General features: G+C 45.2%; 2 protein-coding genes across 2 annotated transcripts in view; one reads left to right on the top strand and one right to left on the bottom strand.

Annotated features, from left to right (window-relative positions):
• Positions 1 to 6973, bottom strand: part of MDH1B (malate dehydrogenase 1B) — a 28095-nt gene extending 21122 nt beyond the window's left edge. Inside the window, exons 1-4 of the mRNA XM_056861208.1 lie at positions 6937 to 6973; positions 4711 to 4823; positions 3005 to 3139; positions 1893 to 2035 (exon numbers count right to left, since the gene is read on the bottom strand). Coding sequence (XP_056717186.1) covers positions 1893 to 2035; positions 3005 to 3139; positions 4711 to 4823; positions 6937 to 6958 — 413 coding nt within the window. The 5' untranslated portion in view covers positions 6959 to 6973. The remainder of the gene's footprint in view (positions 1 to 1892; positions 2036 to 3004; positions 3140 to 4710; positions 4824 to 6936) is intronic.
• Positions 6974 to 9977: 3004 nt separating this feature from the next.
• FASTKD2 (FAST kinase domains 2) lies at positions 9978 to 25377 on the top strand. The gene is made up of 11 exons (XM_056861207.1): positions 9978 to 10700; positions 12714 to 12817; positions 15216 to 15324; positions 15882 to 16005; positions 17333 to 17472; positions 18022 to 18194; positions 18631 to 18794; positions 21287 to 21511; positions 22271 to 22358; positions 24613 to 24727; positions 25279 to 25377. Exons 1-11 carry the CDS (start codon positions 9978 to 9980, stop codon positions 25375 to 25377), a joined length of 2064 nt encoding a protein of 687 aa, XP_056717185.1.
• Positions 25378 to 26685: the final 1308 nt, after the last annotated feature.

Here is a 26685-nt window from a genome sequence, read left to right as displayed (position 1 = left end):
CTAACAATTTTATATGTACTTGCATTTTTAAACAACCCACTCTTTTTATTCCATAGGATTTAATGGTCCCCAGCAGCACTTACAATAAATTAACACTGCAATTAGACCTCTGCTGGCATCACTTTCAGACTGTGGAGCAGCTGCTGATTTTACAGTGATGGGCTTAATTATGAATATACTTTCATGTAACTGCATCAACATATACATTTTAATGTACAGTTTATTTAAACTTTTAAAAAATAGACATAAAACTTAACATTAGAAACATAAGAATTCTGTCCTACACAGTTACACCCTTCTAACAGTGCAATCCTAAGGAGAGTTACTCCAGTCTAAGCCCATTCATTTCAAAGCACTTAAACTGAAGTAACTCTGCATAGGATTGTGATGTAAGCCACTTAACTTCAAATGACATATGACCGCACTCTCAGGCTGCAATATAAAATGGGGCTTACTTCCAAGTAGACTAGCTTAGGATTGCTCTCTGAGCAACTCACTCAAACACAAGCTTAAAGTCTACCAAACCGATCCCCAGCCGGTGCCAACCAAAAGCCACTCTGCCTTGAAAAAGCAGGAAATGCTAATTCAGTTATAAGAATCCAGCCATCAAAAGTTAACACTGGAAAAACCGAGAAAAAAGACAGGAAAGAAACAGAGAAGGGGGGAAGGTAGGCTGGATGTGTGAAGGGATGAGGAGGGGGGAGAGTCTTTGAATGCTGAGGGTAATTGTCACTTCGCCTTGTCTAGGGCAGAATGAAATTCATCCCAGACCTCCACCAATTTCCCCCAATTTTTTCCAGACATGCCAGTAGTACTTTGTCAAGTAAATTTCATCCTCTCACCTGCTACTAAAACCAGTATTTACTTCTGATTTCTCCACTCCTGGATAAACTGCACTTTAATTTTATATTTCTCTTGGGCTTTAAAAAGGCTGATTTACTTTTTTGGCAATGTCACTTTTTATTACATGCATTTGAGCATAAGGGTAATTTTCCATTTAAAGGGTAAATAAAGCAGAATTCCATCACAGGAGGTTAGACAGACTATTCATTCAGACCTCTGACACAGTGCTACTGACAGTGGTAGGCAAATGTAATAGGGGTAAGGTAAAAGTGAAAGCACCAGGTCATTCCTGACCCATGGGGTGACGTCCCATCCCAACATTTACTAGGCAGACTGTGTTTACGGAGTGGTTTGCCATTACCTTCCCCAGTTGTCTACACTTTACTCACAGCAAGCTGGGTACTCATTTTACTGACCTCAGAAGGATGGAAGACTGAGGCTGTTACCGCACTAGGAATTCCCAGCGATGTATTAAGAGTTTGAAAATGTTATAAAAAACATAGCTTTAAAAGGGTTTTTGGATGCCACGGCTAAAAAATGGTTGGAAGACGTCTTCACAGCTAAAGGGGCCAAAGTGCGAACAGTATTTTTTAAAACAGTTTCAAACTCTTAATACATTGGTGGGAATACATAGAAAGTGCAAACAGTATTTTTTATAACATTTTCAAACTCTTAATACATCACTGGGAATACCTAGTGTGGTAACAGCCTGAGTCAACCTTGAGTTGGCTACCTGAAACCGACTTCCGTCAGGATCAAACTCAGGTCGTGAGCAGAGCTTTTGACTGCAGTACTGCAGCTTACCACTCTGCCCCATGGGGCTCTCTATGTAATAAGGGAGTCTGGGGTATATGGAGAACTACTTGTGTGAAGCTTTAAATTCCAACCCAAAGGTGCATTAATTTATGTATAATTCCCAGATTCAGCTACTTTTCCAGTTTTCCAGGAACAGATTATGATAATGTTCTTGAAATTCCATATAGAAGAGTGATATGTCACACACCTAGTCAACTTGACTTGTGACACAGAGCTGTTATTCATCCTCCCACCTGTTGATCCAAATGTGTAAGGGGCTGACAAGGCTCTCAAGTTCCTTCTCCTCTTGCTCAACTTCAATGTGAGTCTGCAAGTTCTCCTCAGCTATTTGACGCATCTCTGCAGTCATCATGTCTGATGTGATATTGTAGTAATGCTGAAGATTAAAAAGAGAAATCAACAGGCAGCCATCCAGATGTGGCTCAAACACCTCTATAACCATTTAATCCAAACCTGGAGACCAAAATGCATTTTTTTAAAAAAGCATGTAAGAAGAGCCAGCAAGGTGTAGTGGTTAAGGTGTCATACTAGGATCTGGGAAACCCAGGTTTGAATCCCCACTCTGCCAAGGGAACTTGCTGGGTGACCTTGGGCCGGTCACATACTCTCAGCCTCGACCCTGGCCAGTATTTGGATGGGAGACCTCCAAGCTATACCAGGGGTGTGACGCGAAAGCAGGCAATGGCAAACTACAAGTCAGCTGTGACTTGACGGAACTTTCCACCTCCACCAAGAAGAATCAGAGGCAGAACCGTAAGAGACCTCAAAGAAGAAGAAGAGTTGGTTTTTATATGCCAACTTTCGCTACCACTTAAGGGAGAATCAAACCAGCTTACAATCACCTTCTCTTCTCCTCCCCACAACAGACACCCTGTGAGGTAGGTGGGGCTGAGATAGTGTGACTAGCCCAAGGTCACCCAACTGGCTTCATGTGGAGGAGTGGGGAATCAAACCCAGTTCTCCAGATCAGACTCCATCGCTCCAAACCACCACTCTTAACCACGCCTCTCCAGCGTGGTCATCTAGGGCATTTCCTTGCAAAGGTAGGACTTTCTAGACTTAAATCTTCTGGCTCCAGATTTTGCTACACATTTTATTGTCTACTTCCTGCTTGTCGTCCATTCCCCGCAGCCCCAATCAACAACTCCCCTATGTACTTTATTAGCAGCCTCATGGGTCATGAGTTCCAAATCTCATGGCTTTCAGATGGGAACTTGAATGTTAATTCAGAAATTAGTCCCTTTTACAATTGCAACATTCATGGAGAGATAGGATAAACAAAAGAGTGAATACTATCAAAATTTCGAGACAATTTTTTTAACAAATCCAGAAAGGAACCGTTTACCTGAGCATGTTCTAGGAAATCATTAAATCCTCCCAGAAGAAGACCTTTTCCTCCACGGTCCAACAATTCTCTCCAAATAATCGGGGAGTGCTTGTGCTTCCACCCATTTTTTTCACAGATCTCCTGAAGCCATTTCTATATAAAAAATCCCCCAAGATAAGTGTGAAATGCGATGTCCAGAGAGGCTTCCAAACAATAATGCTCTGGTTGCACCAGAGTTCACAACTATATGCTGTTGCTTCATATCTGACAAGAGCTTCATATGTTTTATAGTTTAGTATCTCTATCTGTGGGAAGGTGGCATGGTATAGTCCAATCTTATCAGGTCTGGGAAGCTAAGCAGGGTCAGTAATTGGATGGGAGACCACTAAAGAAGGCTCTGGAGAGGAAGGCAATGGCCAACCACCTCTGCTTCCCTCTTGCTTTGAAAGCTCCTTGCCGGGGTCTCCATAAATTGGTTGCGACTTGATAGCACTTACGTATGTATTTATATCTGCATACAGAAGGTAGATCAAGGGATGATGGCATTCTGAAAGGCCATTTCACACATTACAAAGTCCATGTGTCTCCCGTATGGATAATGTACAGATGTGTCCTGGGAGTTCCCTGCTGGAAAATGAGTTCCTAGGTGTGTAGGGGCCCAATTCCTTTGAAATGTGTTGTTGGATGAGAGTGTTAAGGATACCGTGGACTGCCAAAAAACAAATCAGTGGGTTATAGATCAAATCAAGCCTGGACTGACCCTAGAAGCTAAAATGACTCAACTGAGGCTATCATATTTTGGTCACATTATGAGAAGACAAGAGTCACAAGAAAAGACAGTCATGCTAGGAAAAGTTGAGGGCAACAGAAAAAGAAGACCCAACAAGAGATGGATTGACTTAATAAAGGAAGCCACAGCCCTCAATTTGCAAGATCTGAGCAAGGCTGTCAAAGATAGGACATTTTGGAGGATTTTGATTCATACGGTTGCCATGAGTCAGAAGCGACTTGACAGCACTTAACACAGGGCCCCAATTCAGATTGACACTAGGCCCTCAAGCATAAGGGGATTCATCCTTCTCCCTCATGTTGTTTTCCTGACCTGAAATGGCTCTGAGGAGTTTCTGTTTGCCCAACTGTGTGGAGCTATCAGTACATATAAGTTTCCCCAAAGGTAGATAGCAGTTCCCCAGAGACATCTCAGGCTGAGAAAACCATATTGGGGAAGGGATGAAGACCCTTCTCCTTGGGTACTGTGGGCCTTATCCAAATCAGGCCCAGGCATACCTAGGCACTAAGTTCCCAGCACGGATCTCCTGGAACACCTCTGGACCAAAGTCCTTGTGGATAGAATTTTGCCAATTTCCGTAGGGATCGATCACATTTGCACCAATAGCACAGTGAAAATGAGCCTTTAAAAAGTTGTGAGCAGTATTACTACAATGCTGCATGAGGGCATTAACAGCCAGAGTTTTTTTCTGGTGGTTCAAAGAAAACCATCTCTTTTGGAAATGCCAATATATACATTTGGAAAGAAATGTATCAGACCTGGCAAAAGGAATATCAGTAGCTTTTATTGAGAAAATAATCGGATCAAAAGCAATGCAATTAGACCACATGTTATTACCCAAATGTCCAAATCCATTAGAACTGAAAGAAGGAAAGAAAACAATGGAAGGACAACAGTATTCAGCTGAGCACAGAAGTGAACCAACTTAATTTACCTCCCAGTTGTCAGGATGCTGAGTAATCTTATGTACCCGGAAGTGAGGCAAATTTGTCTGCAAATAGTCAGCTAGGAGTTCTGCTTTAGCATAGTAGGGGCAATCTGCCTTACCTGGAAATTAAGTAGTTAAAGTTGAGAATGGTAAAAAATCGTGAGCTTGAGAGCATCACCTGTTTGACCTTTTCAAAAGATGGGCTCTGGGACTGTGGGTGGATTAATGGAGGATGGAAAGCACAAAAGCACTTGCTTGTTACAAGAATTGCTCAAACTCCATTTTATTTCCACATCCTTTCACCTGCAACACCTCTCTCCCTTTCCTCTTCTAATATTTTTGCCAGAACAGAAATATTAAATATTGAGGGGTCTGGAGACGAAGTCCTATGAGGAAAGGTTGAAGGAGCTGGGTATGTTTAGCCTGCAGAGGAGAAGACTTGAGAGGTGATATGATAACCATCTTCAAATACTTGAAGGGCTGTCATATAGAGGAGGGTGCCGAGTTATTTTCTGTTGCCCCAGGTCGGACCAGAACCAACGGGTTGAAAACTCTTGATTTAATTTCATCTACACATTAGGAACAATTTTCTAACAGTTAGAGCGGTTCCTCAGTGGAACAGGCTTCCTCAGGAGGTGGTGAGCTCTCCTTCCCTGGAGGTTTTTAAGAAGAGGCTAGATGGCCATCTGTCAGCAATGCTGATTCTATGACCTTAAGCAGATGATAAGAGGGAGGGCATCTTGGGCATCTTCTGGGCATGGAGTAGGGGTCACTGGAGGTGTGTGTGGGGGAGGTAGTTGTGAATTTCCTGCATTGTGCAGGGGGTTGGACTAGATGACCCTGGTGGTCCCTTCCAATTGTATTATTCTAAATTAATACACATGGTAAGATAAGCAACTATATAATATAATGAATAGGTACGATGAAAATAACTGTCATCTAGTAGGAAAGTGGCTAGCCCCTGTGCAGATAAAAGCAGCAAAACTGGCCACCTACAGATCAAACACGGGTCTCCTCTCCACCTAACTGAGGGGACTTTCCAGATATGCACAAAATATTATTTTGAAAATGAATGAAAAGGAGCCCTCAAGGAAAAAAGGGCTAGAAAGAACATTTTAATATCCTTATTGAGCACACATTTATCAAGATCAGCCTAGTATCAATTACGGGGGGGGGGGGCATTGACAGAAGTCAGCCGGTTCAAACCCCAAAATCCACAGAATGCTTGAGAAGGAAACTAAAAACATAAGAAAGGCCCTGCTGGATCAGACCAAAGCCCATAAAGTCCAGCAGTCTGTTCACACAGTGGCCAACCAGGGGCCTCTAGGAAGCCCCAAATAAGACGACTGCAGCAGCACCATCCTGCCTGTGCTCCACAGCATCCAATATATTAAGCCTGCTCCTCTGACTCTGGAGAGAATGGGTGTGCATCATGACTAGGGTTGCCAGGTCCCTCTTTGCAACTGGTGGGAGGTTTTCGGGGCGGAACCTGGGGAGGGCAGGGTTTGGGGAGGGGAGGGACTTCAATGCCATAGAGTCCAATTGCCAAAGCGGCCATTTTCTCCAGGTGAGCTGATTTCTATCGGCTGGAGATCAGTTGTAATAGCAGATCTCCAGCTGCCTTAACCCTGCGAGGCTGCGGTTTTAAGCCCTGCGAGCCGAATTGTGTGATGTTAACACTTTTCCCTTTCATTTTGGTTTGTTGCTTGATTCTCACATGATTAAATTTGAATAAATTAACCTTTGGTTTTGTTTTTAATTGAATTGAATACTGAGCCACGCGCTGTCTTCCTACTTAGCATTCACTATTTTCAGCATAGGTTCTTTCATTTCTTAGTACCTGGAGGTTGGCAACCTTAGTCATGACTAGTAACCATTTTAACTAGTAGCCAAAACAGCCCTCTCCTCCATGGACGTGCCCACTCCCCTCTTAAACCCTTCCAAGCTGGCTGCCATCACCACACCACATCCCGGGGAAGGAGTCCCACAATTTAACGATGCGTTACATTGAGCACACCACTAACAGAAGGGCAAAGGGGATGATGCTTCTGTAAACCTTCCCTGCGCACTTCCACTTGGCGAGTGAAGAGCGCTCTGTGCATGCTCAGAAGCAACGCGCTCATCAGTGTTCTAACGCGGCGGCGGTGAAGGAGGGGTGTGCGAGAGAGGATGGGAGGCCCGGACAGGTGACGCTCCGTAGTTCCCCCTGGCGAGGGAGGTCTCTCGCCTCACCTGCGAGCACGAACTTGGCCATCGAAGAAGCCGCCCGCCTGAGGCAGGGGAGTTTCGCTCTGTCTTGGGCCGGAGGGGAGGTTGCCTAGCAACGCGGCAGGCGCGCTCCTCTCCCCCTCCCCTGGCCGGAAAGGGCTGGTTTGTCCCCTGCAGGGAGCCGTACGCGGCGTGAAGCCCCAACTTCCGGGGCACGTGACGGCTGCCGCTGCTGCGCGCGTGGTGCGTAGGGAGCGGAGCCCAGGTAGGTGAGCGCGCGGACGTTGATGGGGAAGATGTGATCCCGTGAGGGGCCCCGCCCGTCGCGGTTTCCATGGAGACGGGAGGGGCGAGGCCTGTGGCGGCTCGAGGAGAGGGTCGCCGTTGCCCCCTGCGGGGTCAGAGGTCGTCGGAGGTCTTGCCGCAGTCCCGCCTCTTCCGAAAGCCGGCGGTTTCCCAGTCTTCCCCGGCGCGCTCTGCTTTTAGTCGGAGATGCTTGGGAACGTCTGAATGCAAAACGCGTGTTCCTCTACCCTCGTGGTGTAGGGGTTAAGGGCGGTGGTTTGGAGCTGTGGAGTCTGATCTGGAGAACCGGGTTTGATTTCCCCACTCCTCCACGTGAGCGGAGGAGGCTAATCTGGAGAACCGGGTTTGTTTCCCCACTCCTCCACATGAAGCCAGCTGGGTGACCTTGGGCTAGTCACGCTCTCTCACCCTCACCTACCTCACAGGGTGTCTGTTGTGGGGAGGGGAAGGGGAGGTGATTGTAAGCCAGTTTGAGCCTTCCTTAAGTGGGGGAGAAAGTCGGCATATAAAAACCCAACTCTTCTTCTTCTGCTCGCAGAGGGGTCGCCATGCTAGTGAAATAAAAGTCCAGGGACTGCTGAAGATTAATGACCTTTCTTTCGGTAGGAGCTTTCGTGAATGGCCGCTGTGTCCAGACATTGCGTAAAGAGATTCGTTCTCTTGACTAAGATGCAGCTTTATAGATTTATGCATTTGCTGCTACCATTTTAAGCATACATAGCAGCCAAGAGCCGGTGTGGTGTAGTGGTTAAGGTGTCGAGCCCAGGTTCGAATCCCCACTCACACCATGGAAGCTTGCTGGGCAACCTTGGGCCAGTCACAGTCTCGGCCCTGACCATGGCTAGTGTTTGGATGGGAGATCTCCAAGGAATACCAGGGGTGTGATGCGGAGGCAGGCAATGGCAAACCACTTCCAAACGTCTCTTGCCTTGGAAACCCTACGGGGTCATCATATGTCAGCTGTGACTTGACAGCAAAAAAAAAGCAGGCAGGAAGTCTCGCTGACTTAAGTGGGGTTTATTTCTGTAAAAGCATTCCTCAGTGGTGTCTGGAATTTTAAACTCACAACCAACAAGGAAAGCCTCCAGTATTCTTGACAACAAGATCTAACTCCTTTTCTTTTTTTAAAAAATTGATAACCCTGTCAACTAGAAGTAGAAGCCTGAGAGTGCCTATTTGAGAATGACACAACAAGAAGAAGAAGAGTTGGTTTTTATATGCCGATTTTCTCTACCACTTAAGGGAGACTCAAACCGGCTTACAATCACCTTCCCGTCAAGGGACACCCTGTGAGGTAGGTGGGGGTGAGAGAGTGTGACTAGCCCAAGGTCACCCAGCTGGCTTTGTGTGTAGGAGTGGGGAAACAAATCCAGTTCACCAGATTAGCCTCTGCCGCTCATGTGGAGGAGTGGGGAATCAAGCCCGGTTCTCCAGATCAGACTCCACTGCTGCAAACCACCCCTTTTAACCACTACACCACGCTGGCTCTCACAAGGTTGCATCTGGTACAGGGACACAGCGTAAGTGTCATGCATTGGGTAGCAGGTCCAATACTTGGTGTCTGTGGAGTTGGAAAACAAGGAAGCCAGCCCTTGCTACTTACTAGAAAAGATGTTTGGCTGTCTAGCCTATCTGTCTCTTCAAAGTACCTGTTTCTAAATAGTTGGGTTTAGGACTGATCCGTTTGTTTGGAGGAAGATCGACGCAAGTTGCTAGACTAGGGGTCTCTAACACTTTTGAGCCTGCGGGCAACATGGTAGGCACAGCCACAAAACGGCTATTGCAGAGGCAGAGCCGGCCATGGAACAGCAGCCGCAGCTTACCTTCAGTCGTGCAGTAAAGATCCTTGTGCTGCAGTGGCAGCTGCCGCCACCAAGCAACATTTTTAAAAAATCTGCACAGCCAATCACCTCTACAATGGCCAACCAAAATCCTGGCTGGGCATAACCCCATCTGGCGTCACTTGCTTTTTAAAAACACTTGGTGGGTGCCAGGAAAGGTGCTGAAGGGCACCATGGTGCCCATGGATGCCATGTTGGGGATCCTGTGCTAGCCAATGAAGTCCCTATAGACGGGGGCGCCTTATCAGTAGCCAAGGATGCAAAAAACTGCCAGTCTACATGTTACTCTGACTGAATTCTCTGGGTGCCCCAATGACAGATGTGCAGGTAAATAAGCAAAAATGTTCACTCGTGGCTCATTTGCCAAAGGTTTTATTTTTCAAATGGAGATTTATTTTTAAGCAGTCCTGAAACCCAGGATGCAAATACTAACCTTGTGACCTTGCAGTTAAGGAGAGAGCTGTATGGTGATGACCTTGACAATATAATTTTTGGCAATACTTCATCTCTGACTATTGCTGGAACGTAATATTATATCACTGAACTAATTTCTTCCATACATTCATGAGATTTGCAACTGCGTACTCAACATTCCTGCCAGTTTTTCTTTCCCTCCTCAGTTGTGTCAATAATATCACAACTGGGACATCGCTGTATGTTGGGAAACGGAATCTCCCTGTTAATCATTGATTGTTGTACACGTGAGTGTCCCGTAGAATGAGTGCTAGCTGTTTAGTGTAGAAGCTGTGTTTCTGAAACTCAATAAAAGTTTGCTGGCATGTCATGTTCATAAAGCTGCCATTTTTAATTCGCTTCATAGGTGACCTACATGATCCAGTTCTGGCCAGCTGATTGATGCTGCCGGCAGTTTATCAAGTTATTTTTCTTTGAACAAGTCATCACACGACGTGCAGCAAAATGAATAAGAAACTGGGTTGTTTTATAAGGACCATCAGGCAGATGCAGGCATGCCCTTCTGCAGTGAGCCCTTGTTCTAGAATGGTGACGAGGACATATGTGTTGGGGACTAACGGACATAAAAGCACTGCACAAAGTCTTCATCTCAGGCGATGCCCTTTGGATGTATCTTCTTCCTGGCTTCGCTCATCTGCTAGGTTTTTTTCTCAAGACACATTCATCATTAACACAGAAAGCACCAGTGCAAATGAACAGAAAGTCGCTAATGGTTTGGAAAACGATCAAATGCAAAGCTCAAGACCAGTGACTGTAGAACTTGGCACGCCCCCACCGGGTTCCACGGTTGCTGCTGAGACAGACAGAAGCGCGGGTGAGGAAATGGGCAAGAGGTCCATGTCCCAGCTGTACTTTGACGACCTTCGGAAGTGCACATCCCCCTATGACGTACTAGACTTGGCTTCAAGGTACCCAATGTCCTCAAAGTACGTCAGCAACAGCCTGGCTGCGATGTGGATGCTCACCAAAAAGCTCTCGGAAGACCAGAAGCGTTACGAGAAACGGCTGATGTTTGAGCACCCTCAGTTTAGCCAGCTCTGTCAGTGCACCATGCAGGAGGCCAGGTACATGTGGCGCGACGACTTGGCATACAGCCTGCATGCTGTGGTGAAACTTGGAGTCCCGCAGAACACCCGATTGATTCAGACAATGTTGAGGGTATGCCAGGTAAGGCCCGGAACCTTTTAGAACTGCCTGCAGCATGTAGTTTGTAAAAGATCATAATTATCAATTGGCGCCATAAATGTAGAAAAGGTTAGGAAAGCTCTAATACCACTAATAGCTATGATTATACTTGACATTTATGTAGGGCTTTCAGTGTCTAAAGTGCTTCACTTGCACTATCTTGTAATCCTTACAATAACAATCAGTGTTACTAACTCTGTATAGCAGATGGGGAGCTGAGGCTCAGAGCAAGTGACTTACCTGGGGCCACCTAGCGAATCTGTGGATGAGGCAAAATTTATATCAGGTCCTTCCTCATACACAGCTGAGTTGGTCTGGGTGCCAAGGTAGAGGGGAGTGAGGAAGACGTGCCAGAACGGAGGCTTGATGGCAGTGAAAGGGGGAAGGAGTTTGAATGTTCTCTTTTCTTTGGAGAGCCAGGGTGGTGTGGTGGTTAAGAGCGGTGGACTCTAATCTGGAGAACTGGGTTCTGTTCTCCACTCCTCCACATGAAGCATGCTGGGTGATCTTGGGCTAGTCACGGTTCTCTCCAAACTCTCTCAGTCCCACCTGCCTCACAAGGTGTCTGTTGTGGGGAGGGGAAGGGAAGTGGATTGTAAGCCGGTTTGAGACTCCTTAAAGATAGAGAAAACCGGGGAATAAAAACCAGCTCTTCTCCTCCATCTTCTCCTCTTCCTTCTACTCCTACTCCTCCTTCTCCCTTCTCTTCCTCCTCCTTCTTCTCCTTTCTCCTCCTCCTAATTCTTCTCCCTTCTCCTCCTCCTCCATCGGGCTCAGGGCGGCTTACAAAATCCAGAATACTAAGACCAATAAAACATTAAAATATAATTTAAATACATTTTAAAATAACCCAATCAGTTCAATAAATAGGGGGAATAATGCTTCCCCTGATGGTGCTAAAATCACAGAAATAGCTGTCTGCAGCTCGACGGTTAGCTCTAACCTCCCCCAAAATGGGGGAAAGGGCTCAGCGGCGAAGGAGGGGAGAAGGATTGTGTGTGTGTGTGTGAACTGCCGTCAAGTTGTTTCCGACTCATGGCGACCCTGTGAATCAAAGTCCTCCAAAACGTCCTATCTTTGCAGCCTTGCTCAGGTCTTGCAAACTGAGGGCCGTGGCTTCCTTTATTGAGTCCATCCATCTCTTATTGGGTCTTCCTCTTTTCCTGCTGCCCCCAACTTTTCCTAGCATGATTGTCTTCTCCAGTGACTCTTGTCTTCTCATCATGTGACCAAAATATGATAGCCTCAGTTTAGTCATTTTAGCTTCTAGGCACAGTTCAGGCTTGATTTGATCTATAACCCACTGATTTGGTTTTTTGGCCGTCCACGGTATCCGTAACACTCTCCTCCAACACCTCATTTCAAAAGAATCTACTTTCTTCAGTGTCCAGTTTTCAAACCCATACATAGTAATAGGGAATACGATGGCATGAATTAACCTGATCTTGGTAGCCAATGACACATCCTTACACTTAAGAATCTTTTCTAGCTCTTTCATGGCTGCCCTTCCCAATCTCAATCTCCTTCTGATTTCTTGGCTGCAGTCTCCCTTTTGGTTGATGATGGAGCCAAGGAATAGACAGTCTTCAACAATTTCAAGGGATTGAAGGATTAGGGAGGCCAGTATTTATAGGGAGGACCGTCGCTGGCCTCAACCATAAGCCCCTCGGAATAGCTCTGTTTTACAGGTCCTGTGGAATTCTTGAAGATCCCACAGGACCCTGATCTCGCTTGGGAGTAATAATCTTGTGGAATAATCTTGTTGCAAATAGGATAAGTAGGCATCTTTAATGTTGCTCTCAAGCAATCTGGTGTAGTGTTTGAACTGAAAATGCAGTGCACCAAAGTAAACCTCATTGGGGACTTCTCATGCTTAACTGTTCTCAGATTGAGATGCTTCCATGGCCCATAATTTTTCCTCTTGACTGAAAGGCAGCTGAAAACTGGCAGCTCAGCCTCCTTCTCACTCTCTGGGCCTTCTTGTGTTTTGAACAGGAGCGTCTGAATGAATTTGATGACCGAAGTCTGTCCGTTGTTGCCACCACTTTGCAAGGAATGGAGAAATGCAAGAATGTGGAAGCTCTCCAACTTGGATTACAGTAAGCACAGAAGAAAGGAGTCCTGTCCAAACTTTGGGGGTTGTGCAAAGAGAGTCCCTTCAAGCTATGCTGTGAATTTGGGGGCTCTACCTTGAAAGATGACACCCCCTCAGGGCCAAAGATTTTTCGAGAAACCTGAAAATAATCCAAATGCCCATATTTACCAGTATGGGTATTCAGCTTATTTCAGGTTTCCTGAAAAAAAATCGGGCTCAATAAACCTGAACCCAAAATTTACCAAAAAACCTTTTTTTCCACAACCCTAGTAAGTATACCTACTTAGAAGTAGCCACATTGAACATAGTGGAGCTTACATTTCTGGTTCTAAGCTATCTTTTTCTTTGTGTGTGTGTGTGTTAAGTGCAGTCAAGTCGCTTCTGACTCATGGCGGCCCTATGAATCAGTGTCCTCCAAAATGTCCTGTCTTTGTCAGCCTTGCTCAGATCTTGCAAATTGAGGGCTGTGGTTTCCTTTATAGAGTCCATCCATCTCTTGCTGGGTCTTCCTCTTTTCCTGCTGCCCTCAACTTTTCCTAGCATGACTGTCTTTTCTAGTCTTTGTTCGTAAGCATATTTTACAAAGTTTAGCTAGCAAAGAGCTGGTTTCCGCCCTGCCGTAGCCACAGTGATCCATGCAACGGTCACCTCCAGATTAGACTACTGTAACTCGCTCTACACAGGGCTACCCTTGAAGCTGCTCCGGAAGCTACAGCTGGCCCAGAATGCAGCGGCACATGTCCTTACAAGGGGCCCCTTGGAGAGCACGTATACAGCCAGTGCTCCACCAGCTGCATTGGCTCCAGATTGAACGCTGGATCAGATTCAGGGTGCTGGTACTGACCTTCAGAGCCCTAAACCGTCTGGGACAGTCGTATCTGCGGGACCGCCTCTCCCTCTATAACCCCTCCCCCCAAGAGAGCTTTGCCCTCAGCTGGTAACAACCTGGCAGTCCCCGGCCCAAGAAATATCCGGCTGACCTCGGCCAGGGCTTTTTGGACCCTGGCCCCAGCCCAGTGGAACTCTCCGTTGAGTGAGACAATGTCCCTGCAGAACTTGGCTCAGTTCCTCAGGGCCTGAAAGACGGGGATGTTCTGGCAGGCCTATGGTCGATGGCAACAACGGTCTATATCAGCTGACCTCCCTTCTCCCTCCCTTCTTTCCCCTTCTCTTCCCCTTCCCTTCCTGTCCTTTTCCTCCCCCTTTTCTTTCTTTCCCTTGCCTTGTTGTCCCATATGACTCCCTCACCCACACTAAGGATCCATTTAAATTATATACGGTGTTAAAATTGAATGGTACCTATCTCTAAAAGACTTAAGAAGATGTATAAATCCAGTCAAGCCAATTGCTGGAAATGCAAAGATACAGAAGGTACCTTTTTCCATATGTGATGGACTTGTGAAAAAACCAAAAATATTGGAAGGTAATTAATCGTGAACTCCAAGTGATGTTAAGAATTAATTTTGAGTTAGAACCAAAATACATGTTGTTAAACATGATTCCACCTCAGATTGCATATTGATAAAGTTCTTTCTGTAAATTGTCAATTTCAGCTGCCAAAATTATCTTTGCTAGAAACTGGAAACTTTCAATAATACCAAAAATACCAAAAAATACCAAAAATAAACTTTATGAATTTGCTTTAATGGCCAAGCTTACAAATCAAGTAAATGTGAAAACTTCTGATTTATTTCAAGAGAGATGGAAGCTGTTTTATCAATATTATTAATTTTATTGTGATTATTTTAAAATCATATTAGAGCTTATAGCAACAAACAGTAATATAGATAGTAAGTCATATTTTAAATTATATTGTAAATATCTATTTGCAATTTTCCATATATAGGCATGTCTTACTGTGTTATTATTGTTTATTACAATCCAATTTGGGTTATAACTGAGTGTGCATTAAGAAATGAAGAAAGGAAGATAAGAAGAGAAAGAAAGAGGTCAGGTCAAGAAATGTTGAAAACATCCGATATTATTTTTAATGGGTAGTTTTTAATGTATTAGTGAGCTTATGGCAACATATTCTGGGTGCCAAGGAGAAAATAGTGTATTGTATATAATTCCTTATTACCTTTTCCTGATTTCCCCCCCTCCCCCTTTCTTTCTATCTTTTAAAAAAAATAAAAAATTGTATATAATGAGGGATTCATTCCTAGGGCGCCATTGAAAGCAACTTAGTTTTAATATTAGTTTTAATGTTTATCTCCTGATGGCTTTATGTTTTATGTCGGAATTAATATGTGATGTAAATTACATATGTTTTAGCTGCCCTGAGCCCAGGAAAATGCGGGGTAGAAATTGAATAAATGAAATATAGTTTTGAATCGTTCTTAATGTTATCTGCTTGCTGTTTATGCCTGTCTTCTGACTGAGTCCGTTATCTTTCTTACTAGATTGCTGGTGGAGCAGCGAATCCCGAAGATCTCTAACATGTTTATACTGCAAACGATGATGAAATGTATAGGACAGGATTCGCCTCTCTCTCTTAAGACAAAACTGGAGGTAAAATTAGAGACGTATTCATGTCATGTATATAGCCCCGGTAAAGAAATCAGTAATGACTGGAGGTGCTGTCAGGACTGGCCTGTGTGTAATTCCCCCACATTACTTCATACAGTGGAGAAAAAGATTCAGTTGCCCTGAAAGGTTTGAGTGCCGTCCTGTAGCTAAGACAACAGTTTTTTTATTTCATGTTCTGTTGTAATGGCAGCTTTCAGTAGAAGTAAATGTGTTTCTGCCCTGATTTTTGGGCTCCGTTTTTCCAAGCAAACACTCAAGAGTACCGGAATGGAAAAGAAATGGGAGAATAAGCAGTTAGAGCGGCTAACAGATATTTTAAATGAATAAATTGATATGGGAAACAGTTAAGTTTAGTGGAAATCCGGAGCAGCCGAGACTTTTCTTCTGTCTCCGCTTTCTCAGAGTTGTTGCTTGAGGTAAGGTGCTAGGGAAAAAACCTGCTGTGGTCTTTCCTCTGCACAGTAGGCAGTACCTCTTCCACCTTTGTCTTGTTAGGACAGTGACCTGTCTGTCTAGCTGTAGCCTGTTTTGCTTTTCAGAACAAGGTTTTGCGCTACATCGATCAGTTGTCTCTCCCAAACGCTCACCACATGTTCAGTGTCCTGGTGGAAATGAATTACCGCTCCCTTCCCATTCTGAATGCTTGCAGTGAAAAAATAATAGGTAAGTTACTGTGAATGAATCAGACTGTTCTTTCGCCGTCTTTTCTGCTAGCTCAGTCTGATTCCCTTGCTGTCTCCGTTTCCTTTAAGCTGGAAGAAGACTCCTGTTTTTATGTTCTGTGAGCCCCAGGGGTCTTTAGGCTTGGTGGCTCTCCAGGGTCTCAGGCAGAGGTCTTTCACATCACCTTGCCTAGTCCCTCTAACTGGAGATGCCAGGGATTGAACCTGGGACCTTCTGCATGCCAAGCAGACGCTCCACCACTGAGCCACAGCCCCTCTCCATGAACACATGAAGCTGCCTTATACTGAATCAGACCCTTGGTCCATCAAAGTCAGTACTGTCTACTCAGACCGGCAGCGGCTCTCCAGGGACTCAGGCAGAGGTCTTTCACATCACCTGCTTGTCTAGTCCCTTTAACTGGAGATGCCGGGGATTGCTCACATTCACCCAATTCCTTTTCCCCCCATGTTCCTTTATTGACATAACACAATTCAAAAGGTTGCAAAAAGAATGGAAATGTTTAAAGGGGCCCTTTATAACATGGTTAAAAGGCGGTTATGTCGAGAAATACTGTTTGTTGATACTGCCATCTAATTAGCTGTTTGGTGGGCTTAACAAACTTTAAAAACTGTGCCACCGTCTCCAATATTTAGGGCGAATGATTGTTCAGTAAATAGAGAACGTTAAAATAGTCTGAGTCTATTTACCAACACGGGGCTTAGTAGTTCATGACGAGATTCTGTATAGAAACTGCACTAAAATAAAATGTGAGCAACTGTTTCGATTATTACAATTATTGTCACTAGGGCAAAGCCTGTGAGACAGAGGAGCAACCTAGTGCCGTGTGGCAAATGGATTACGAAACTGAGTGGGGTTTCATGATCAGTTCGTTCTTACGCCATTGAGAGGAAGGTGTCATCCTGTCAAAACAGAAGTCCTGAATTTTATTGCGTGCAGGGCTTTGCTGTCGGTCATCATTTACTCCTGTATTCTCAACAACAGTAGTATTTGGGGGGTTACCGCACTTGTATTCCAAGCGATGTATTAAGAGTTTGAAAACGTTATAAAAAATAGTGTTCGCACTTTGTTTGGCCCCTTTAGCTGTGAAGACGTTTTCCAACCATTTATAAGCCGTGATATCCAAAAAACCCTTTTAAAGCGATGTTTTTTACAACATTTTCAAACTCTTAATACATCGCTGGGAATACAAAATGCGGTAACCCCCTTTGTTCCCATGGAATATTTATGGCGGAGTAAAGGCCCAAAAATCTGTGTACCACATCTAAAGGTTTTTGTTTTGTCCCTTTTTCTTCTGCGTGTGTATTAGAGAACATCGAAGGAATTCCCTTCTGGCGGGTGCTGAACATTCTGAGATCTTGCAACGACCTTCAGTACCGCAACACCAGGCTCTTTTCCGCGATAGCTGATTATGTAGCATCAGCCTTCTATATGTGGGACACCAAACAGGTAAAATTGGGGAGACGACTATTCATAGACCTACCAGAAGCCTTGCAGGAGCTAAATGAGTTCCCATGTGGACCCAACAATTTTAGGTTGTAGAAGAAGAAGAGTTGGTTTTTATAAGCCGACTTTCTCTACCACTTAAGGAAGAATCAAGCCGGCTTACCAATCACCTTCCCTTCCCCTCCCCAGAAAAGACACCTTCTGAGGTAGGTGGGACTGAGAGAGCTCTGAGAGAGCTGTGACTAGCCCAAGGTCACCCAGCTGGCTTCATGTGTAGGAGTGGGAGAACAAATCCGGTTCACAAGATTAGCCTCCACCGCTCTTGTGGAGGAGTGGGGAATAAAACCTGGTTCTCCAGGTCAGACTCCACTGCTCTTAACCACTACACCATGCCGGCTCTTGTATCCTAGATTCCCCTTTACACTGGTCATAAATTCTGAATATCTGTTGCTGTCCATACATTTTTTTTTTTGGTAAAGCTTTGTATAACTGGAGATTCTCAATACTGCACAGATTTAAAAATGAATTAAATGCTTGTTCTTTTGATTTCAGGTAGTCCTCTTCCTTTCTGCCTTTGAGAATCTCAGCTTTCGCCCAACCTCTCTGATGGATACTTTTGCTGAGAAAGTAATATCTCATCCTGATTCCTTGAACATGAAGGATATTATAGCTGTTCTTCGAGCTTATTCTTTTCTCAACCATGTCCCTGAAGGCCAAGATGAGCAGTAGGTTCTGGCTTTGGGATCATTTTGTTCTGTGTACTGTGTTGTTTATTTCCACACAACCTCTGGATTTTTTTTACCAAAGGCTGTCGCAGTTGGACGATGACGTAGGTAACTCGGGTAAATTCATGAACGCTAGGCCTATCACTGATTATAGCCTGGTAGCTAGAAATGGAAGCTTCATGTGATTCATATTTCTGAGGGCTTTCAGTTGCAGATGGGAATATTTGTGCTTCTACAGTGCAAACTTGGCCATCCACTGAGCTGACTTGCTTTTGGAGATAAGCTTGTGGGCTTTCTAGAGGCACCTGGTTGGTCACTGTGAACAGTGCTGGACTTGATGGACCTGGGTCTGATCCAGCATGGCCTTTCCTTATGTTCTTATCTTGTTTAGGAATCTGTGTATCAAAATCTCTGTCTTCCTCCTCTTTCCTTGAAGATTCCTTGAGGCTCTGAACAGTGCCTTGACCAGCTATCTGCCCAGGATCACTAATGCGGACTTGCTGAGGGCCGTGTACTCGTTCTGCATTTTAGGATATCTTCCCCAGCCAGCCCTCGACCAGCTGCTACAAGACGAAGTCCTTCGTGATCTGACGACTGGAGGTCAGAAGCTTGTTTTGACTCGTTTTCTTTCGCACATCAGGCTTCAGACCGTACAACTTTGGGACGTGATTCAGTCATGTTCTGTGTATGCGTATGCATACATGAACACATGAAGCTGCCTTATACTGAATCAGACCCTTGGTCCATCAAAGCCAGTATTGTCTACTCGGGCCAGCAGCAGCTCTCCAGGGTCTCAGGCAGAGGTCTTTCACATCACCTACTTGCCTAGTCCCTTTAACTGGAGATGCCGGGGATTGAACCTGGGACCTTCTGTATGCCAAGCAGATGCTCTACCACCGAGCCACGGCCAGGTCCTCTGTAATGGAGTTCTGTAATCAAGTGTCCATCTTCAGTTTATTATTATTTATTTTTATGTGCAACATTTTTCTCTCTGCCTTTCTTACTTCATAGGGCCACCAAGGCAGCTGACAAAACATACTAATTAAAATCTCATCTTAAAAGCCATTAAAATCTACACAGAAATACATAATTAAAACCAGAGCTTAACTCAAGTATAGTTAAAACACTGGGAAGGAAGACGGGATCACTGAGGGGACGCCAAGCAAAACAAACAAACAAAAAAAGTCTTCACCTACTGGTGGAAGATGGCAACAGAAGGGGTCAGGCAAATCTCCCTGGGGAGAGAGTTCCAGAGCTTTGGTGTCACTGCGGAGAAGGCCCCTCTCCCGAGTTGCCACCCAGTAAATGTCAGAAGGCTGAGGCACCTGAGGGAGGCCCTCTGAAGGTGACCGCCATGGTAGGGTAGGTTCATAGGGGAGTAGGTGGTCCTTCAGGTAAATATCTGCCCTCTTCTATTATTATGAGGCATTATAATGTCGGCAGTACCAATTCCCTCCTTCCCTCCACCTTGGACGCAGTGAAAGCCAAGGTGTCTCAGAGATTTCCTCTAATCAATTATATTACTTCACAATGCAAACTGCATTTCCCTAGGCATAAAGGTACATGGAGCTGACTCATTTTGGAAGTATTCAAATTAAGGTGCTGCTATTCACACAATCCAGGTCACTTTAGAATCATAGAATCATAGAGTTGGAAGGGACCACCAGGGTCATCTAGTCCAACCCCCTTCACAATGCAGGAAATTCACAACTACCTCCCCCTCACCCCCCAGTGACCCCTACTCCATGCCCAGAAGATGGCCAAGATGCCCTCCCTCCCTGTGGTCGGTTGCCGAATGGCACTAGCACGTAGCCGTTCTGGCAAAAAAATAATAATCCAGGCATCTAGTCCAAAAAGTCTTATGTGACAAATCAGAAGCTATCTATTTATATCACAGAGGGCCCGATTAATCCTGAGACATGCCTCTCTGTGTGCTGTGAAAGACATGGCAAGTTTTATAGAACTAGGACTTGAAAATCCATTTATGGGTTTTAAACACTTAAGTATTGGAAAAGACAATCATGCTAGGAAAAGTTGAGGGCAGCAGGAAAAGAGGAAGACTCAACAAGAGATGGATTGACTCTATAAAGGAAGCCACAGCCCTAAGTTTGCAAGACCTGAGCAAGGCTGTTAAGGATAGGGTGTTTTGGAGGACATTGGAGGACATTGATTCATAGGATCGCCATGTGTTGGAAGCGACATGACGGCACTTAACACACAAGTATTGCTTCCTGGGTTATGGGCTGTTCAATTACACTTTATTTGTGTGTATCAGTTCAGTTGCTTCAACGGGTGGGTAGTCCTTGTCACATAAAGAACTTGGGGTTTACTTGTAGAATCCATAATATTCCTAGACTGTAACAGTATTTCACAATCGACCATAGTCACTGAATCCCTCCTGAGAAGTCAAGGCGGATAATTTCTTTGTAATGTACATATAATCTAAGCAACTCAGTCTCAAGTGAAACCAAAGCTAATAGTTTAAAGTAATATAGTTAAAGCACAACACTACCAAACATATGCCTATACTGTGATCTCTGAAAGCCAGCGTGGTGTCGTGGTTAAGAGCAGCGGGCTCTAATCTGGAGAACCAGGTCCGATTCCCCACTCCTCCGCATGAAGCCTGCTGGTTGACCTTGAGCCAGTCAGTTTTCTCAGAACTCCAGCCACGCAGAGGCATGCAATGGCAAAACCACCTCTAAACACCTCTTGCCTTGAAAAAACTACAGGGTTGCCATAAGTCAGCTGCGTCTTTACAGGATACACACACACACACTGATCTCTTTTTTCCCCTTTCAGTTGCATGGATGCTCATTTAATTGCTAAAGCTTTTCCATCTAAGCGTCCAGCAAATATACTTAAGCGTTGATGTTGGAGGACTTAGAGGCTAATTATATTTCAGTTTCAGGCTTTCAGAAAGTTGTGAACAAGGTATTAGCTAGATGATTTTTTTTAAGCAGTTCTGTGCAAGTATTAATCTGTTTCTCGTCAGGACTGTCCCTAATACGGAAGTGATTTAGAAGAACTGCAGATTTAGGGTGACGAGCCATTCATTCAGTAATAATATTGCAATCTCTTCCCCCCCTTCCCAGATGGGCAGAATGTAGAACAAAACGAATCGATGCTGCGTACCGTGAATGTTTGTCTGGCACTCGATGGTCATTCTGTCCCTGAGCCAGCGATCGCCTTTTCAGCGGAGCAACAGCCCTCTCCTCCCTTTTCTCATTTCCCTGATGTCCAGGAGGTCCTGTTCACGCTTTTGGGAGATGCGAGTTTGTTTCAACCGAATGTAAAGTTGGCTCATGGCTACAGAATAGGTATGCGACTGAACGGTACCGTTCCCCTTGAGTAAAAAGAATTGCAATCGGTTTAAAGCTTAAGGTGGGTGGAGAGGGCATGAAAACTCCATGAGGGGTCACCTTGAGTCGGCTGTGACTTGACAGCACTTTCCACACATAGATTAAGTCCATGCCATGTCTGTCTTCTACTAGAGAGCCAGGGTGGTATAGTGGTTAAGAGCGGCAGAGTCTAATGAACTGGGTTGGTTTCCCCACTCCTCCACATGAAGCCAGCTGGGTGATGTTGGGTCAGTCACAGTTCTCTTAGAGCTCTCTCAGCCCCTCCTACCTCACAAGGTGTCTTGTGGGGAGAGGAGGGGAAGGAGATTGTAAGCTGGTTTGATTCTTTTTAAAATGTAGAGAAAATCAGCATATGAAAACCAACTCCTTCTCCTCTTCTTCCTTTGAAGCAAAATGGTAATGATTTGATTGGGGAGGGGCTAGAAGCTCAGCTTTGGGTTAGTCTTTCCAATCAGTACCTGAGTCCTGTGAGAAATCCCTCCATGGAGTGTAGCCTTCCAATTGGGTTGTATTCCTTCTCACTTCAGCCTGCTGTGCCCTCCAAAATGCAGCTTCTATCGACGGAATGTCAGGACCACTGTGGGGTGCAAAGCAGAAGGGGGATCAGTGGAAATCATGTGCGAGCAGACGTGCCTCTTGGGTGGATGACCGGAGGAAAAGTTAGGATCCAACTCTCTCTTTTTTCTGTAGCCCATTAATGTTTTCCTCTTTCCCCAGATTTTGAAATCCTAATGGATGCCAACAGAAGAAAGGTGGTGCCAAGCAGCGAAGCGGATCAGCCTACAGATGATCCTGGCATTCAAAGGTGCCTTTATTTGATTATATGCTTAATTGCCAAAATGTAGAAGAACCAATTCACTTGCAGGAAGGTCTGTGTTTTTAAGGTTTCAATGGAAGAGGTCAGTTACCTTCCGCTGAAAACATGATTTCAGTAAGCGGAGAATTACAAGGAACATAAGAACATATAAGAACATAAGAAAGGCCCTGCTGGATCAGACCAAGGCCCATCAAGTCCAGCAGTCTGTTCACACAGTGGCCAACCAGGTGCCTCTAGGAAGCCACTAACAAGATGAGTGCAGCAGCACCATCCTGCCTGTGATCCACCGCACCCAAAATAATAGGCATGCTCCTCTGATACTAGAGAGAATAGGTATGCATCATGACTAGTATCCATTCTAACTAACAGCCATGAATATCCCTCTCCTCCATGAATATGTCCACTCCCCTCTTAAAGCCCTACAAGCTGGCAGCCATCACCACATCCTGGGACAGGGAGTTCCACAATTAAACTATGCGTTGTGTGAAAAAATACTTCCTTTTATCTGTTTTGAATCTCTCACCCTCTCACCCCGTTGAGCTTGTGGGGTTGGGCAGCTTTGAAACAGTAAACCACAAAATCAAATAACAATGGAAATTGTAGCAAAAACACACAAAACTAAGCCTACAGCAACAGGAAAAGAAAAAAAAACTAAAAGGGCAGGAGCCTTAACAACAGCCAGACACTACAATTGATTTTATGGTTAAAAAATCCAAACAATTTGGCTCTGGCCCCGGGGTGGGGGGAAGACAGGCAAACAACAAGGAAGGTTCCAGCATGAAATGGACTGACACTGCCGATGAACCACAGCACTTTCAGAGCTCATGTGAACGCACAGTCAGAGTAATCAAATGGTCAGAACCCACAACCCATGGCCAAATAGTTTGAACCCACAATTTCTGTATCCACTATGCTCTTTTATTGTGTGGGATTCACTACAAAATTCAGGGACTCCTTTCCTCCAAACCTTCAGCTCCTCCTCCCACATCCAGGTGAACAGACGGGAACAGTAGCTGTCATTCCAGAGGTCACTGCACTCTAATCAGTGTTGGTCCATACTTTAGCTGTACGATCTATCAAGTCCTGCAGATGCTTAGAGATCATCTCCATCTCCTCCTCTCCAATCTCTTCCCCTTCAGTCGCTTCCATATGGTTTATTGGCAGGCATTTCTTTATAGATGAAGAGCTGGGCCAGATCTTTTTCCTGTTGTGGTCGCTGTAGGCAGCTCATTTGTATGGTTCAGGTTTCAGCAAACACTCATCCGCTGCTCCAATAAAAAACAAGTTCATGCTATTGCTGGAGGCAGCTCCTCTTTCTTCCTCCCAACTCATTTACTCCAGCATCCGTTGGTGGGCATGGAGGGAGCAGGCAAGCCCCCCCCCCCCGCCAATAAAACCGTGCTGCAAGGACTCAGAACTTCCTTCTGTGCTAAATCAGGGGTGGGGAATGTCAGGCCCTGGGGCCGTATAAGGCCCGCAAAATCATTTGGTCTGGCCCTTTGTGGGTCCTGGCAGATCTCTAGCTCAGAAGGATTTAAGACTGGAGATCTGCCCCCTCTCGCGAGGCGTTACTGGACAGAGCTCCTTTGCCTAAAAGCCCCAAGTGGCTTGTCGCTCACTCCGTCTTGTGTTTGCTGCCCTGCCTGAATCTTTTGGGCCCAGCTGGGGACAGCAGAGCTCAAAAGCAAGTCGCTCTACATGGCAGACACTCAGAGCAATCTCCGGTCGTGCCTTAGGCTAAATGTTTGACCAAATATAGCAGGCTAATTTTAAGTTGATAATTTTGTATGGCTCGCGAATGATGTTATAAATATCCAAATGGCCCTTGGCAGAAAAAAGGTTCCCCACCCCTGTGCTAAGTAGAAGGAAGCCCTTCTTTGCACAAGCGTCATCCACCTGTCCTTTGCAACTGAACCCATTTGTATAGTAGAGGGAAGGAACGTGAAAGGGATGCAGTGCTGAAGAGATAGCAAAGTGCAGCTCTGACATCTAAGGCAGGTTAAAATGAATTCCCTGGTCCATAAAGTGCAGGCTGCGGGCAGATCAGCTCCACTGCGGGGGCAAAAACTTCTGCAACTCTGTTGTGTCCGTGGGGAAGGGGGTGGGAAGTAGGGTTGCCAGCTCTGGGCTGGGGAATACCTGGAGATTTTGGAAGTGGAGCCTGGGGAGGGTGGGGGCTGGGGAGGGGCTTCAGTGGGGTATAAGCTGCCGTAGAACTCATGACTGCTGCGGTTGGTTCTAGGGTGGCTGTGCTGTGCGCTCCCGTGTCTGCTTTCTGTACTGACTCGAGGCATCCCCGTGGCAGGACGGCAATGAAGACGAGGCATCTGAGACTGCTGGGCTATCATGTGGTCCTGGTAAGAGGAACCAAAATGTCATCCTGCAATCTAGATCCACGAGAGAACTTAGAGTCATAGAATCATAGAGTTGGAAGGGTCCACAAGGGTCATCTAGTCCAACCCCCTGAACAATGCAGGAAATTCACAACTACCTCCCTCACACACACCCAGTGACCCCCTACTCCATGCCCAGAAGATGGCCAAGATGCCCTCCCTCTCATCATCTGCTTAAGGTCATAGAATCAGCATTGCTGACAGATGGCTATCTAGCCTCTGCTTAAAAACCTCCAGGGAAGGAGCTTACCACCTCCCGAGGAAGCCTGTTCCACTCAGGAACCGCTCTGACAATTAACTTATTTTTACTTGTCTGCATTCCTGTACTCCAAAGGCTAGGCATAAATTTCCTAGGGCGGTATATTGTTTGGTGCCTTGAACTCATTAATCTCTGAATTTCAGAAACATATAAGCAAACATGCTTTTAAAATATGCACTTAGTTTTTATAAAGCACCAAATGTTCTTATCGTTAGGATCAAAACTGATATTCTTTCTCACTTTTCTTCCTGCTCAGCTTCATTACCTGGAATTTCAAAAACTGAGGAAAGAAGAGGCAGTTCAGTTCTTGAAGGGAGAAATATTTTCATCGGAAGGTCATCTTGGTTCTGATTAGAGCATCCAGCACTGCTGTTTAAGTGAATGTAGAATATGTGAAAGGAGAATGCAATATATACACTGTAAATTATAATGATACAAAATGACTAACGATCCATGTAAGTTGCCTCCATTCCCAGTAAAAGCAAAAATCAGTGTGGTGATAGTTTTCTGTTATTTGTCAGCTACAGTGAAAATGTAAGGATACATTTGTTTAGAAGAAGAGTTGGTTTTTATGTGCCAATTTTCTCTACCTTTTAAGGAGAATCAAACCAGCTTACAATCTCCTTCCCTTCCACTTCCCACAACAGACACCTTGTGAGGTAGGTGGGGCTGAGAGAGTGTGACTAGCCCAAGGTCACCCAGCTGGCTTCATGTGCAGGAGTGGGGAATCAAACCCGGTTCTCCAGATTAGAGTCCACCGCTGCTAACCACTACACCACGCTGGCTTTGTCCTGACGTCTGTCGATGTTGGCTTTTGGAAGTGAACCCATCAGAAGAGGGCATCAGTCCTTCAGCTCTAACAAGGGTGGGGTGAGACTCAAGCCTATCTAAAAGTTACACTGTCGGACTAGAGAAACCTTCCTACTGTTTCCAGATCTGTGGAAGAAAGTTGTTTTCATTTGGTAGTAACAGAAGGGCACTCCGCACATATTCGAAGATATTCATTTTATTATTCCACCATGCTCCACATTGGTGGAATTAAGACCTGGTGCACCTTGTCTTGAATTGACGATGTACATGGAAGTAGCATGCCAAAATACATGTAAAGCTGCCTTATGCTGTATCAGACGCTTGGGTCTATCAAGGTGAGTATTGCCTACTCACACTGGCAGTGGCTCTTGAGGGTCTCAGGTGGAGGTCTTTCACTTCTAGTATCTGATCCTTTTGGCTGGAGGATGGATTACACTTAACGCCCTCTCTGTACACATGCTTGCGCACTGCTTCCCTATGGTACAATTTATGCTAAAATGGCCTCTGCATTCTCACCTGTTTATCTAGTTTCTCTTCCCTATCCTTGTTCCTGTAGAAGCAAGAATCACCTGCCAGCTGCAGGAACTCAAAAATATATCCTCCACACTTTAAATCACTTTATGATCACAGGCATCTATCCCTTCATGATTTTTATGCTGATTGTGAGGGTTAAATTTTTGCCTCTTATTAGTGTCTAAACGTTCAGGTTGGAGCTATATTTTCCTCTCTTAAAATCATAAAATCATAGAGTTGGAAGGGACCACCAGGGTCGTCTAGTCCAACCCCCTGCACAATGCAGGAAATTCACAACTGCCTCCCGTTTCCATTCATGGACATTCTCAATGGAGGCAAA

The sequence above is a fragment of the Euleptes europaea genome, chromosome 15 (genome assembly GCF_029931775.1).
Source record: "Euleptes europaea isolate rEulEur1 chromosome 15, rEulEur1.hap1, whole genome shotgun sequence".
NCBI lineage: Eukaryota > Metazoa > Chordata > Lepidosauria > Squamata > Sphaerodactylidae > Euleptes > Euleptes europaea.
The sequence above is the reverse complement of the archived record's forward strand: the minus strand, read 5'-3'. Positions and strand labels throughout refer to the sequence as shown.

What these genes read in the sequence shown, in the direction of transcription:
- FASTKD2 (XM_056861207.1), top strand. Translation starts at nt 9,978, where the DNA reads ATGAATAAGAAACTGGGTTGTTTTATAAGGACCATCAGGCAGATGCAG. An exon ending in GCTCTCCAACTTGGATTACA is followed by an intron (nt 12,818 to 15,215) that starts GTAAGCACAGAA and finishes CTTTCTTACTAG; the next exon opens with ATTGCTGGTGGAGCAGCGAA. An exon ending in CCTGAAGGCCAAGATGAGCA is followed by an intron (nt 18,195 to 18,630) that starts GTAGGTTCTGGC and finishes CTTTCCTTGAAG; the next exon opens with ATTCCTTGAGGCTCTGAACA.